Source organism: Coregonus clupeaformis, chromosome 17 (genome assembly GCF_020615455.1).
Source record: "Coregonus clupeaformis isolate EN_2021a chromosome 17, ASM2061545v1, whole genome shotgun sequence".
In the NCBI taxonomy this organism is placed as follows: domain Eukaryota; kingdom Metazoa; phylum Chordata; class Actinopteri; order Salmoniformes; family Salmonidae; genus Coregonus; species Coregonus clupeaformis.
In genome coordinates this window covers 597,850-613,637 of record NC_059208.1, presented here as the reverse complement: position 1 = coordinate 613,637, position 15,788 = coordinate 597,850, and the positions used below count along the sequence as shown (strand labels likewise).

General features: G+C 46.5%; 2 protein-coding genes across 2 annotated transcripts in view; one reads left to right on the top strand and one right to left on the bottom strand.

The window, feature by feature from the left end:
• Nucleotides 1-10,849: 10,849 nt before the first annotated feature.
• LOC121543881 (complement C1q-like protein 2) lies at nucleotides 10,850-12,371 on the top strand. Its single transcript, XM_041854018.1, has 6 exons — nucleotides 10,850-10,943; nucleotides 11,163-11,330; nucleotides 11,431-11,493; nucleotides 11,562-11,656; nucleotides 11,777-11,915; nucleotides 12,030-12,371. The coding sequence occupies exons 1-6, from the start codon at nucleotides 10,850-10,852 to the stop codon at nucleotides 12,311-12,313; spliced, it is 843 nt and encodes a 280-aa protein (XP_041709952.1). The 3' UTR covers nucleotides 12,314-12,371.
• A 598-nt stretch (nucleotides 12,372-12,969) lies between these two features.
• The window catches only part of LOC121543196 (tripartite motif-containing protein 46), a 19,317-nt gene continuing 16,498 nt past the window's right edge, over nucleotides 12,970-15,788 (bottom strand). Inside the window, exon 12 of the mRNA XM_041852906.2 lies at nucleotides 12,970-14,871. Coding sequence (XP_041708840.1) covers nucleotides 14,454-14,871 — 418 coding nt within the window. The 3' untranslated portion in view covers nucleotides 12,970-14,453. The remainder of the gene's footprint in view (nucleotides 14,872-15,788) is intronic.

The window sequence follows — 15,788 nt, the reverse complement described above, 5'->3', positions numbered from 1 at the left end:
TCTGTCTCTCTCTCTATCTCGCTTTGTCTCTCTCTCTCTCTCTCTCTCTCTCTCTCTCTCTCTCTGTCTGTATCTGTCTGTATCTTTCTTACTAATATTGTACCTACACAGTATGCCTTCAGGGCTTTATGTCCCAGGTCTGAATGTCCTGCTTCACCTCTACTCCACTCCTCCCCTCTCCTCCACCGTTCCACCTCTCCTCTAATGGTATACAGGAATTATGTTTGACAGACAGACAGACACCCCTGTCTCTAATGGCAGACAGGGAGAGGAGAGACATTGTGAAAGGTAGTTATTAAACTGACAGAGACCAGGCACAAGTGGAAACCTTGTCAGCCATGATGACTTGAATTAAACCACCACTTTATTGGCAGAACAAATCAGTGTGGATGTTCTTTCTGCTGATTAATATTTTATTATCCAACACCCTGAAAGATAATGGATGTGTGAGATTATGATAAGCATTAAACTGCAACATTTTGTTCAACAGTAGATAGTAGATAGATTTTCTCCTAGAGCCACTTCTGCTATAGACTCTAGTAGCCTATTCCCTCTCCGAGGCCTGGTCTGGTAAAGGAGTTATATACAGATTCCCACTGAATTCACTTAGCTGCTCAGACAAACAGGTGGTGGATTTAACAGCCAGGTCACCCGTGATACAAGTCAGTATTCGACGTTCATCCATGTCTGAGGACGTCGGGAGATGACGTGGAAACCGGCCACTAGGGGCAACAGTGAGCGCTGTTACTTTCAAGTAGGTTTCGGTTTTGCTAGGGCGTTGTGAGCATCTGCCTCTATTTCAAAAAGTTGCAAGTTTGAATCCAGCGATAGAAAGTAGTTTTTATTTCTTTGTTTTAAGCCTATCCCAAACCTTAACCCTTACCTTAACCATTCAGAGTTAATGTCTAACCTTAAGAATTTTTGAGTTAATGCCTGAACTTAACCCTAACCTTAAAAACTCAGAGTTAATGCCTTAACTTAACCTTTAACTCTTTGAAATTTGACGTTTGGAAAAACTTCGAAATTTGACGTTTGAGAAACATGGATGAACGTCTAATTCTGACCTGGCTGCTCTGAGAGCTGGTAGGGATTTAAAGCAGTTGTTACTGTAGTGGGCTAAGTCAGGGTCATGCATAGTGTTTCTTGGTAGCCTTACACAAATCTACTTTGAAACAAAAGTATACACCTCACACACATTGTTATGTTATTGTATCTGTACCATGTCAGATATAGAGTTGAAATGTATAACATTTAGAATTTGTGTCCCAATATTACACTTCATATATACTTTACATCACAGAAGACTGAAATATAACAAAACCGTTTGACATAGAAACCGGATTTTGTTTATTAATTACAAAATTATGAAAAATATTAATAACATTCCACCAATGAGGCCACTAGGTCATTTGACTGCAGGAAAGGGCTACGTCTTTATGAAGAATCACTAATGTTTTTCTAGTCAGAGCAGAGCAAGACACACGCACACACGCACACACATACACACACACACACACACACACACACACACACACACACACACACACACACACACACCCTGAGGAAGTGGTCCTGTCTGAACATGCTAGCTCACCTTGGCTTGTGTTCATGGCTACATATGTACCAAATCTATTTCTGTGTGTGTGTGTGTGTGTGTGTGTGTGTCTTTGTGTGTGCGCGTACGTGTGTGTTAGACACAGATGTGCAGACGACAGACAACAGGAGACACAGCTGTCGAGGGTACTGTGGTGTTTTGCTTGGAATAGCATACTGATGCTATCACACAGGTGGCTGGTGGCATCTTAATTGGGGAGGACGGGCTCATAGTAGTGGTTTCCTTGTTATGAGCCGTCCTCCCCTCGCCAGCCAATTAGTATTCTGCACTGTAGGCACTTAAAGTAATCATACATGGATACAAGGAGCAAATCTCATACTTCATTGTTATAGAATTAATTCACGCCAATATTCACTTGAAGTAAAGTGTGTTGTGAGTTTAAATGACTACAAGCTGTAGACATACATTTTTTTTTTTTTTTTTTTTATGTGTATGTTTTAGGTTTTGTGATCTATGTTACATTTTCTATGTGTCAGATGTTGTTTAATGAAAGTGTTCCTTACAGGTTAGGCCCATCATAAGCACAGGTTTATTATATATTTCCAGTCTGTCTAGTGGCCGTCTTTGGTGATGAATTTGACCAGATCTGCAACCTCCTTCATGTCGAGCTTGTCATCTCCATTTACGTCATAAGCCACCATGAACTCCTCCAGCAGCTGATCATTCAGTGCCTACAGAGAGAGAGAGAGAGAGAGAGAGAGAGAGAGAGAGAGAGAGAGAGAGAGAGAGAGAGAGAGAGAGAGAGAGAGAGAGAGAGAGAGAGAGAGAGAGAGAGAGAGAGAGAGAGAGAGAGAGAGAGAGAGAGAGAGAGAGAGAGAGAGAGAGAGAGAGAGAGAGAGAGAGAGAGAGAGAGAGAGAGAGAGAGAGAGAGAGAGAGAGAGAGAGTTTTTGTCTTTGTCTTTCTTTAATGGTACATCCTCATTTCATTAAAACCTCACCCCCCCCACCTCCTAAAATAAAATTAAAAAAATACCAATATCCCCTGTACTGCATACTCACCTTTCCCTCTACCCCACGATACAAAAACAACACCACACATAACCCAAACCTCACCACTTCTACAACCGTATATCCAGACCATCTTCCCCAGCTATACAGACAGCCCCCCCAACACACCATATCTCTTGAAACATCTCCACACTTTTTATCATTTTATAAAACTCAAATTCCACCCTAAGGCGCGCAGAGACCATCCCATTAAATAATAGTAAAGGGTCTGTTATCCCTCCACCTTTGACCCTGTTCCTCCTTGTTATCCAAATAGCTAACTTTGACTGAGCAAACATAAAATTCAACAACACACATTTTTCCTTTACCTTATTTGAATACCTGTACCCCATTATAAACATCCCGACAGTAAAACCCACCCCCAACCTCTCACACAGACATTCCAAATGAGACATTAAAGGCATTAACCTGGCGCACACATGAATCAGAGTTTCACTCATGACACAGAAAGGACACCCCTGTCCGACTCCCGGTTCAACCCGTGCTAACCAGCTGTTAGTGGCCAGGGCTCCATGTAAAACCCTCCACTGGAGGTCCCCTGACCTCTTTGATACTGGGAGTTTGTAGAGCCCCCTCCATCTAAAACCCACCATACGCTCCGCCCCACATACCCCCTGCTACTGATGTGCCTTCACTCCTGTTAGGCTCCTGATGTTCCGTACCTTAATACAGAGGTTGTAAAGGGCTTTACCTCCCACCCCTTCAAACTCCCCCAGACTCGGTGTGTTAAAATCTAACAAGTCCTCCAGACCCCCTTGCCAGTCCCCAGTCTCTGCCGTCACGTGCAGTAGCGGAAACATTGGTGGCCCCTCCCCCTTTGGCCACTCAAACACCCCCTTTACCGGCTCAGACAGTGCCTCCTGGACTTCCCCCAGGAATCTCTCTAGCAGCTTAAGAGATGTTAGTCCTGTTTGTTGTGCTAGGACTTCTGGGGTTTTCCATCCATCCACTCCCAGCAGTCGCAGGTCACCCAGCCTTAGTAATCCCGCTGCCATCAGTCGCCTCTTCAGGGTGGCTGACTGAACCGATCTCAAAAGGATGCCTGGGTTGTGGAAGATAGGCTCCTCCCACACCCACAGCCCAGGCTCCACACCCCCTTCTCGTGTGGGCCTTAGTAGCTGCCAGGCCCTCAGCAGCGCAGAGTAAAAATCAGAGAGTCCTGCTGTACTCAGCCCCTCCAGCCTCATAAGGAATAGCTGCCGGTCCAACCCTAATCCGCCAGCTCTCCTCAGCAGCGCGCATGCTGGCTCCCTCCATCCGACATCAGTATGGTACAGCAGTCTCTGTGCCGCCTTTAGTCGGAATGCAGCCACCCTGCTCTCCAGTTCCACCAGGCCCTGTTCTCCTTCATTTACGGACATATACAACACTGCCGCCCTCAGCCAGAAAAAATCCACCAGCTTGCGTTGCAGGTCTGTGAGCATACCGGCGGGGGGTTGAGGACAGCCAGTTTATGCCACAGGGAAGATGCCACCAGGTTGTTGATTATCAGCACCCTCCCTCTATATGACACTTGGGACAGGAGCCACCTCCAACTGGCCAGTCTTGACACCACTGCCTGTGACAGCCCCTCCCAGTTCTTCCTGACCCACCTCTCCGAGCCCAGGTACACCCCCAATATTTTAAGTCCTTCACAACCCCACTGCAACCCCCCTGGAAGCAGAGGAGGGGCCCTATCCCCCCATGCCCCACATAACAGAGCTTTACCCTTTCCCCAGTTTACCTTAGCTAACGAAGCTCCCTCGTACACCTTCAGACTATTCTCTAGTGCCTGCATATCCTGACCATCCCTGACCATCACAGAAACGTCATCTGCATATGCTGACACTGCTATGCCTGTCCAGCACACTCCCTGCAGTCTCCTGCGTAGCAGGCCCAAAAAGGGCTCAATGGCTAGTGTATATAACTGCCCTGATAGAGGGCATCCTTGTTTAATGCCCCGCCTCACCCAGACTGGCCTACTGAGCCCCCCCCCACCTTAACCATACATGATGCCTCAGCATACAACATCTTCACATAGGCCAAAATCCTTTCCCCAAACCCAAACACAGACATCACATTAAACAGATACTCATGGTCCACTCTATCAAAAGCCTTCTCTTGATCTAAAGAGACCAGACCAAAGTTCACATTAGAACTTCTCGACAAGTCCAACATGTCCCTGATTAAGAACAAGTTGTCCGTGATTAAGCGTCCTGGTATGCAATATGTCTGGTCCTTGTGTACTATAGAGTCCAGATGGGACTTTAGTCTGTTAGCGAGGACCTTGGCAAATATCTTGTAGTCTGCACAGAGCAATGCCACAGGCCTCTAGTTCTTAAGTTCACACAAGTCCCCTTTTTTGGGCAGGAGAGTCAAAGCCGCCCGCCGGCAGCTCATCGGCAACTCTCCTACCCCGACGCATTCACGCAACACGCAAAAGAAGTCCAGTCCAATTATTCCCCAGAATTTTTTATAAAACTCCACTGGGAGTCCATCGACCCCCGGTGCACGGCCGGGGTACATCTGGGTTACGGCCTCTGCCAGTTCATGGGACAACAGAGGAATGTCCATTTCATCCCTCTGTACCAGAGAGAGCTTAGGGAGTTCGGCAAACAAAACCTGAGCACACATAGGATCACACAGTTCTGCCCTATACAATTCAGTATAAAACTCCACAGTCCACTCCCGCATCTCCCCCACCACAGAGGTCACCCGCCCATCCGAAAGCCGTAGACAATGCATACCCTTGGCTTCACTGCTCTGTCTTTCCAAACCAAAGAAGAGGGAGCTGGGAGCATCCATCTCATTGAGCATGGAGAACCTAGCTCTTACATGTGCTCCCTTTGCTTTAACCTGGAAAAAACTGCCCAGGTCCCTACGTAGTTCAGCTAGATTTGCCTGGAGGCCTACATTGCCTTGCCCCACCAGCTCTACCTCCATCTCACTAATACTACGCTCGAGTTCCCCCAATACTCTCCTAGCCTCTGAAGATGAGAGAGCTGTATACTGTTGGCAGAAAAGCCGAATTTGGACTTTTCCCACATCCCACCATTGACTCAGAGACTCATACTCCTCTCTTCGCTGTCCCCACCTTTCCCAAAAAGTCTGGAAACCTGAGAAAAAAGTGGCATCTTGTAAGAGCTTTACATTAAACTTCCAATAGGATACCTGCCGAGGCCCTGGTGAAATAGACAGCCGAGCCATGGTTATGTGATGATCCGAAAACCCCACCGGAAGAATGGTAGCGCCCAACAGCCTATTGCTCTGATTCCTGGACATGTACATTCGATCAAACCGGGCTGCACTCACCCTAGCCCCAAAGACCTTCACCCATGTATATTGTCTTGTGTTGGGATGTCTAGTTCTCCAAACATCAACTAGGTCAAATTGATTAATAATGTCCCTTAACACCCCCACTGAGCCTGAATGAGGCTTCTCCCCATTTCTGTATTTCGTAAAATCCATCGTACAGTTCCAGTCCCCGCCGACCACCAGCGTCTCCTCAGGCAATACCTGTGAGAGTTCCTTTCTAAGACACCCAAATAGAAGCCCCCTCTCTCTCCCTGTGTTGGGCGCATACACATTTATAAAGACAAAACCCCTGTTGTTAATTTCTGCCTTTACTACAAGCAGTCTACCCGTACACACCTCTTTTGAGGAGCAGATTTTTACAGACAGACCCGATACAAAAAGGACTGCCACCCCTGCAGTAACATTTGTCCCATGGCTCAGCACACCTGCCCCTTTCCACCAGAGACCCCAATCAACTTCATTCACCACATCGCTATGCGTCTCCTGCAGAAACAACACCTGTACTTTTTTTTGTTTTACATATTCACCCAACACACTCCTCTTTCCCGCATCTCTGGCGCCATTAATATTAAGCGAGCCTACCCAAAGAGTCTCCATAAGAAGTGGAAGAAGAGAGAGACCAATAGCAAAGCTCAAAAAGCCCCAGTGCCAGAAAGAAAACTTTCATCTAAACAGTGTCTGAAGGTAGATCTTTACGCACAGTTGTGACCCACTTCCTCAACCTAAACCGTTTCCTGGGTGAGAGGACACCATTCCCCTCATTTTTCATAGCATGTTGCACTGATCTTACAAACTTTCCAGGATCGCAGAAAAAAGCCTCAAGATTAACTTTTTTCCCCTTAGTCTCCTTCAGGAACCTTGACAGTTCCGTCACCGTGTACTTTGACCCCTCTGACTGACTGGCTGTCAGCTCTGGACCCATTGAGGAGGAGTCTGAAAAGAAATCCTCCTCATCGGCTTCTTCCTCAGACTCACCTTCCTCCTCCTCATCTCCATCTCCCAACGTCACCACCTGCCCTTCCTCTCTAGTCAGGGCCTCCCCCCCAGAACCAGGAAAAGGTTCCTTGGTGCCTTTGACCACACCAGCCTCTGCCCTCCCACCTCCTTTCTTCTCTCCCTTTTTCCTCTTCCGCTTTACACCCTCCTCCACCCCCCCTAGTCGCTTACCCTTCCCCACTACACTCTCCTCATCCACTAGCATAACCTGACTAGGCCCAGCCTCATCTACACCACCATCCATGACATGACTAGACCCAGTCTCATCTACACCGCCATCCATAACATGACTAGACCCAGCCTCATCTACACCACCATCCATAACACGACTAGACCCAGCCTCATCTACACCACCATCCATAACATGACTAGACCCAGCCTCATCTACACCACCATCTATAGCATGACTAGACCCAGCCTCAGCTACACCACCATCCATAACATGACTAGACCCAGCCTCACCTACACCATCATCTATAGCATGACTAGACCCAGCCTCATCTACCCCACCATCTGTAGCATGACTAGGCCCAGCCTTAACTACACTACCATCTGTCGCATGACTAGGCCCAGCCTCTGCTGCCTGTGTCTCATGGCCCCCTGCACGTTGACCTCGATTTCCCCCACTGGTGCTTGAACCCTCACCTTGTCTATGGCCTTTATGTGGGCACACAAAGCTCTTATGCCCCAAATCCCCACACTCAAAGCACTGTAGACTATCTGTGCTGGCAAAACCTGCGTAGAGCCCTTCCCCATGCCTCACTTTAAAGTGCACATTTAACTGTTGCTCATTGTTGTTCAGAAACATGAACACTTGCCTCCGGAATGAAACAACGTGCTTGACGGCATCTGCCTGAAAACCTGCCGACAGTACACGAAAACCACTAGCAAACTTACCAAAACGACTCAACTCCTTCCTGATTTGATCATCCGTAATCAACGGAGGCAAATTTGCAACTACCACCCTGGTCGAAGGGGTAGAAAGAGGAGAAATTGGCACCAACACACCCCTTACAAATATTCCACTTGAAATGAGCCTACCCACCAAATTTGCTCTTTTCATGAACACAACCACAGCTTTGTTCATTCTGGATGCAGAATGTATAAATTCAGCTCCTACCTGTTCGCTGACCGCGAGCAGAACCTCCTCCACCTTAATTCCATTCTCGGGAACACACCTGAATCCATGCCGTAACGACAGCGTCTCCTCCGCGCTAGGCTGCGAAGCCATCGCTCACACCTCACCATTCAAAACCCCAGGAAACTAAACCTCTGTCCTCTTCCTCTCTAACTTTGAAAAGAAAAAACAGTCGGTACCACTAAAACAAACAGTGCATTAACCCTCCACCATAGAAAAGAGAAACCAAGGAAAGAAACAAGACATAAGTTAGGACAAGCCCTCCACACCAAACACTCAAACTCCAAAAAACTCCCAGCATGCACTGAGAAAGAGAGAGAGAGAGAGAGAGAGAGAGAGAGAGAGAGAGAGACTCAGTTTAGTATTCTGCCCTTTCAGCTCAGTACACAAACACACACACAGGCACACACAAGCACACACACACACACACACACACACCTGGACCTGGCTGAACTCGTTGGAGAGGAGGCTGCGGAGCTGCTCGCTGGTGAGGGAGTCTCCATCTGAGCTGTAGCTGAGAAACAGAGCCCTCGTCGGGGGCCTGCTGGAGCCCTGCAGAGCGGCTGGAGAGAGGGGGTTGGAGAGAGAAGGAGAGGAAGAGAAAAGAGTGGAGGGAGTGAGACACTTATTGCTCTTCAGAATGTCCATCCTCCCATCCAGCAAAGACAAATACATGAGGAGAGAAAATTGTGTTAAATAAGGATACTATTTTGACCACTCACTTTCCTCAGTTTGGGCCATGGAGACAAGACAAGAAAGAGCCAACACTGCCCCCAAGTGGCGGAGAAATATCATTGCAGCAACCTGCAGAAGGCAATAAAAGATATTCAAAATGGGCGTGAAGTTGGGCATGAAGTTGACTGTGAAAGTCAATTAAATACATTGAAATTGTTAGAAATGTGTGTATTTTCTTCCCAAACCCAGTTGCTAAAATCCAAAGATGAACATGAAAGCGCAAGAGAGTTGATGAAAAGATAGAGACTGAGATCACACCACCCAATAACAACACTCACTCAGACACACACATACCTACATACCTAAAATATTTGTAAATCCTTACATAAGATATATGTTTGACATTTAGAGAAATACTTTCTCTTGTTTCCTTGTTCCTCTTTTTCCTCCTCCCTCTGTTTTACAGCTGATGGACAGATTCAATCCTGTTCTGTCACGTCAAGGCAAAGTGTTGGTATTCACCTGGTTGGTGTTCACCTGGCTGTGCTGATAAGATCCTATCATAAAATCCTGTCACAAACCACCTGTTCCTCTTCCTCCTTCTCCTCCTCCTTTTAAAATATAATTCAATTCAATTCAACTTTAATTATCCCCTCAGGGGCCATCAAGAAAGGCAATTTAGCTTTACAAATACAAACTTTAACTCTTCACTAACCATGTCTAAACAAACCTGTCTCTGTGAATGAGGTACATTTTGTGATGTTTAATACATACTGTTTATTACGGTGTTACTTAGTGATTATTATGATGTGACATGCTACAGTCAGGTGTGTCTTGAGCTATTCTGGTGGCTCATTATGAGACTGTGGAACAATGATTGTCAGAACCATGGCTGCCTGGGCGGATACACAGCCAATCCAGTTCTGGCAGTTTGGCACTTGGCAGTATATACACACGTTGACATGCACAAATAATACCACTCCTGTTTACCTGGCATTTAAACTGGGCAAAGCCAAGTGCTGAGAGCCATTCCCCACATATCATGTCGTCCCATTTAGTCAATCAAAATACGACAACTTTATAGCCCTGTCAGGTTCCCATCTGGGACATTCTTATATGACAGACATACTATTGGCATTGTTTGTTCACAGGGAGAAAACACATGAAAACAGAGACAGATGAGTGAGAAAGAACACAACCAGGTGTTTCTTACCTGTATGAGGCTAGTCAGGTGGCAGGAGTGGCTGTGCAGTGCGTGGGGACCGTGTGTGTTCTATTTAACTACCTGGATACTTCCTGCTCTGTTAACAGCCACAGAAGCAGGGCGAGACTTTGTTTTAAACCCTCAATCCCTTCAAGTTAACTCCACCTTGTGGATCTAGGTGTACAAACTATGGTGATGACTACCTAATCCTCCAATATGCATAGTGGAGCTTTGGAAATCTTTATTTAGTAAGCATGATGACATTTCTGATACTTTGATGCTTTATATTTATTTCCTACTCTTTTACATTTTAGTCATTTAGCAGACGCTCTTATCCAGAGCGACTTACATGAGCAATTAGGGCTAAGTGCCTTGTTCAAGAGCAATCTACAGATTTTTCACCTAGTCGGCTCGGAGATTCGAACCAGTGACCTTTTGGTTACTGGCCCAACGCTCTTAACCACTAGGCTACCTGCCGACCCTACTTAATGGCAGACACAACACAGACAGACAGAAGTAACAGGTTTGATTTTCCCACATGCACAGCATCAGATACAAATGACCTGCTTTTAGTCTGTGCAAAATGTTCCCTGTTTTATCACACCGCCAAGGCTATCTGGAACATTCACACAGAGGACACGTGTCAACATCTCATGTATTGGTCCACCAAGACCAGTGTGTATATAAAGAAGGGGACTGAGCCCAGTAGACTACATGAGTTCTGAAAAGACATTGTTTCAGAATGAGGGGTGCTGTAGTTCTGCAGGTGTTGCTGTTCTGTCTGTCTGGGACATGGGGTCAGGGAGAGAGAGGAGGGGTCAGAGAGAATGATATCACTGAACAGGGTCACAGTGAAGGATGAAAGAGTGATGCTGAACAGTTGACCACCTAGCCTGACATCTGGACTGAGCTGAAGGACATGGTGGTGGAGCAGAGAGTGGAGCTGAGGAACATGGGGACCAGAGTGACAGCCAGTGAGGGTCAGGTGGTGGAACTGAAGAGAGAGAACTCAGGTAAAGAAAGAACAGTGTTGATGTATACTAGTAGCAAATTCAGGATGTAGGGCAATTGGGACTCCAACCCGAGTCCCTGCAAGTGTCAGTCGAACGCCTTAGCCATTACACCAAGAGATCCAAACTTTTGTACTACGGGCACTACAATATGTTTATTGCATGTGGGTTAGCTTCTTTTTAATTCAGTATGGATTAAAAAGCCTCTTCATGTTATTGTAGTTTTGGAGATCAGACTGAGTGCCATTAAGAGCCAGGTGAAGGAGCTGAAAGGAGAGGTGGAGGAGCTGCAGAAAGAGGTGGTGAACCACAGAGTGGAGCTCAGTGTCACTATGACTGAACTGCAGTTCCACAAGAACAAGGTGGAGGAACTGGAGAGAGAGAATGCAGGTAATGTGAGACAGCTTCATTTCATTTGACTATTGTAGTCGGGAAAGAGTGTGTTGAATTCATCATCAGTTTATTTGCATTTGTTTACTTGATATTTTAGTTCTGCAGGCCAGAGTGACAACCAGTGAGAGCCAGGTTGATGAACTGAAGAGGGAGAATACAGGTAATGTATGAATAAGTATACATCTAAAATAAGATCTAGAGCTCTAGCCATTATTCACACAATTCCAGCCCAAGCAGCAGAACTGTCAGCCATGGGGACCAGAGTGACAGCCAGTGAGAGAGAGGTGGAGGAACTGAAAGGGGAAGTGGAAGGGCTGAAGAAAGAGAACACAGGAAAGACAAACGCAGACTTTCAGAAACTCATCGTCTCTAATGTGGTGTGGGAATATGTTCCTTTTATGAATTTATCTTACTCAACGTCCAGTATCTTATTGAACTATTTTGTGCTCACAGACAGACCAAAGGTGGCCTTCTCTGCTGGTTTGACTAACTCAGGAAAAGTAGGACCTTTCAATACTGAGACCCAACTGATCTACACCAAAGTCTTCACCAACATTGGCAACACCTACAGCCCAGTGACAGGTACTACTGCTACATATATGACATTAGCTACAGACACCGACATCACTACCAGACTGCTCCAGTGTCTATAAGAGACAGACAGTGTTGATCTATCCCTCCTTTCCTCTGATGCAGGTGTCTTCACAGCATCAGTGAGAGGAATCTACTACTTCAGACTCTCTGGCATGGACGTCCGCACATCGGCATATATGGGTGTATCCTTATTTAAGAATAAGCAGCGTGAAATATTGTCAAATCAGTACAATAGCCACGGAGGGCATCAGTATGTATCTAATGCAGTGACTCTAGAGCTGGAGGAGGGGGACTTGATCTACATGCATCTCCCATCAGGCTATGGTCTCTATGATAATTCAAATAAACGTTGCACCTTCAGTGGCTTCCTGCTCTTCCCTGTGTGAGGGCTGAGAGAACCACAACAAAAGCTTTGATGAAATCAGATGCAAAATCAGAGTTCAAAGAGCCATGAATTTTCTTATAATGACCCGTCCATTAAACGTGATGTAATGACAAATGACCAGCTTCTTCTGTTCTATGTTTGACTTCATTTTCTAGATTACGACAAAAGTATGCAGTGTTCTTGAATGGACCGCTGATTCCTCTCCCTGTCTGGTCATCATTACTGATATGTGTTAGTTCCTGAAATAGAACATAATACACATAACACCTCAATGTAACTGTTGAATTGTTTATTAGTTTTTCTCATGACATTTTACAAACATTCTGCCAGCATGGCAAAGTCTAAATTAGGGTTGGGAAATGCTACAGTCTAAAGTCATTCAAGTGCTGTGCTGCAAGTTATAAGACAACTGAATATAGAACCAGATCATTCAGGACAGACAGAACAGAAAGCATGGTTGTCACAGCCAGACCTCCGAGCAACAGGCTGGACTGGACTGGACTGACTCTGAATCTGTCTCTCTCTCTCTGTGGAGCCTGCTGAGGGGAGGACGGCTCATAATAATGACTGGAATGGAATGGTATCAAACACATGAAAACCATCTCCCTCTCGCTCTCTCTCTGTCTCTCGCTCTCTTACACACACACACACACACACACACACACACACACACACACACACACACACACACACATTCAAGTAAATATACACTCTCACACAGACACACATTCAATATACTGTATGAATACTGACAGTCTGAGCCTCGACCCTGTAAGATCTATCTTTTTACTAATAATCTGTTGAGTAAAAATTAACTATTGCCAGTCATAATAATCATAAAAGCTATGAATAAAAAGCTATAAAACGGTATAAATATTCAGCCAGTTCAGATGAAAATGATAAAACAAGTATTATAATTTTAATTCAACTGAATACACACACATCCTAAATCTTCCCATTGACATCAACGCATGATTTATGCAAAATAGTTTATATCCATAATGTGTAAATCCCATTCTTCTCTATTTTGTGTCAAAATATAGAATATACATTTATACCCTCTTGATTTGTAATAGATTTTTGAAGCTTATGAGAGAATCTGCCACAATGTGAGCATTTTGGTTTGGTTTCAAACAATTAGATCTATGTGAAGTGCAGGTAACATGAGTCCTTTAACAGTTAACGTCCCACTCATGAGTAATTTAACTGTTAACGTCCCACTCATGAGTCCTTTAACAGTAAACGTCCCACTCATGAGTCATTTAACAGATAATGTCCCACTCATGAGTCCTTTAACAGTAAACGTCCCACTCATGAGTCATTTAACAGATAACGTCCCACTCATGAGTCATTTAACAGATAATGTCCCACTCATGAGTCCTTTAACAGTAAACGTCCCACTCATGAGTCATTTAACAGATAACAAGAGCGTCTGCTAAATGACTAAAATGTAAATGTAAAATGTATAACGTCCCACTCATGAGTCATTTAACAGATAATGTCCCACTCATGAGTTCTTTAACAGTAAACGTCCCACTCATGAGTTCTTTAACAGTAAACGTCCTACTCATGAGTCATTTAACAGTAAACGTCCCACTCATGAGTCATTTAACAGCAAACATCCCACTCATGAGTTCTTTAACAGTAAACGTCCCACTCATGAGTCATTTAACAGCAAACATCCCACTCATGAGTTCTTTAACAGTAAACGTCCCACTCATGAGTCATTTAACAGTAAACGTCCCACTCATGAGTTCTTTAACAGTAAACGTCCCACCCATGAGTCATTTAACAGTAAACGTCCAACTCATGAGTTCTTTAACAGTAAACGTCCCACTCATGAGTCATTTAACAGTAAACGTTCCACTCATGAGTCATTTAACAGTAAACGTCCTACTCATGAGTCTTTTTCAGATGCAACACAGCAACAGCAACAGTTGGAATCATACCAGAATACACAGATCCTGATGTAACCTGCAGAACGCTTTACAATCCACTGGATTCCGGGACATTGACATTCTTCTATTCTGCATAATGTACATCATCAACAGTTGCAGACATTACAAACGCAACATATACATAAAAAAAGTAAACATAAAGTTGATAAAGGTTCTTTCCACATCATTCCACTCCATACTTCTTCAGTTACCTAAATTGGTGGCGCGTGATTGGATGGTGACCCTTCTGTGCGGTGGCTCCTCTGTGCTCCGATTGGCCACCAGCTCCTGCAGCTGCAGTGCCCCTCCACCAATGAAACAAAAGGCCGGGCACACAGGGGCAGAGCAATCCACATGCCCCTCCCACAGGGTGCGCAGTGAGTGGGCATCGTAGAACGTGACCCGACCCTTCTCAAAGTCCAGACAAACCCCCAGGCGCTGGGGTAGGGGGGCGGTGGGGGGGCCATGGTTGTTCCCATGGGTACTGTGGGTATTGTGGTGTAAGTTTGCTGCCCCCTGGGGTAAGAGGACCTTTCCCATGCCCATGGTGAGGAAGCAGAAGGGAGGGGAGGAGTCTGGGGAATCCTCAGCCCCACTGTCATGGCCACTGTCTGGGTCATAGCTGGAGAGAGGGAAGGAGGAGGGGAGAGAGAGAGAGGGGAGGGGGAGGAGGGAAGGGGGAGAGAGAGGAGGGGGAGGGGAGAGAGAGGAGGGGGAGGGGGAAGAGGGAGAGAGAGAGGGGGAAGCGGGCAGTGAGGAAGAGGGAGGATAGGGGGAGACTGAGTTTAGTTTGTTCGTTTTAGTGTCATTGGAACCACTTCTTTACTATCCCCCTACCTCTACCTCTCTCTGTCCCCATCCCTCTCCATCCCTCCCTCTACCTCCCTCTGTCCCCCATCCCTCTCCATCCCTCCCTCTACCTCCCTCTGTCCCCCATCCCTCTCCATCCCTCCCTCTACCTCCCTCTGTCCCCCATCCCTCTCCATCCCTCCCTCTACCTCCCTCTGTCCCCCATCCCTCTCCATCCCTCCCTCTACCTCCCTCTGTCCCCCCATCCCTCTCCATCCCTCCCTCTACCTCCCTCTGTCCCCCATCCCTCTCCATCCCTCCCTATACCTCCCTCTGTCCCCCATCCCTCTCCATCCCTCCCTCTACCTCCCTCTGTCCCCCATCCCTCTCCATCCCTCCCTCTACCTCCCTCTGTCCCCCATCCCTCTCCATCCCTCCCTCTACCTCCCTCTGTCCCCCATCCCTCTCCATCCCTCCCTCTACCTCCCTCTGTCCCCCATCCCTCTCCATCCCTCCCTCTACCTCCCTCTGTCCCCCATCCCTCTCCATCCCTCCCTCTACCTCCCTCTGTCCCCCATCCCTCTCCATCCCTCCCTCTACCTCCCTCTGTCCCCCCATCCCTCTCCATCCCTCCCTCTACCTCCCTCTGTCCCCCATCCCTCTCCATCCCTCCCTCTACCTCCCTCTGTCCCCCATCCCTCTCCATCCCTCCCTATACCTCCCTCTGTCCCCCATCCCTCTCCATCCCTC

Coding starts and splice junctions, on each gene's coding strand:
- LOC121543881 (XM_041854018.1), top strand. CDS start 10,850: ATGGTGGTGGAGCAGAGAGTGGAGCTGAGGAACATGGGGACCAGAGTG. Junction 11,331..11,430: donor ACTGGAGAGAGAGAATGCAG/GTAATGTGAGAC, acceptor TTGATATTTTAG/TTCTGCAGGCCAGAGTGACA. Junction 11,916..12,029: donor CACCTACAGCCCAGTGACAG/GTACTACTGCTA, acceptor CCTCTGATGCAG/GTGTCTTCACAGCATCAGTG.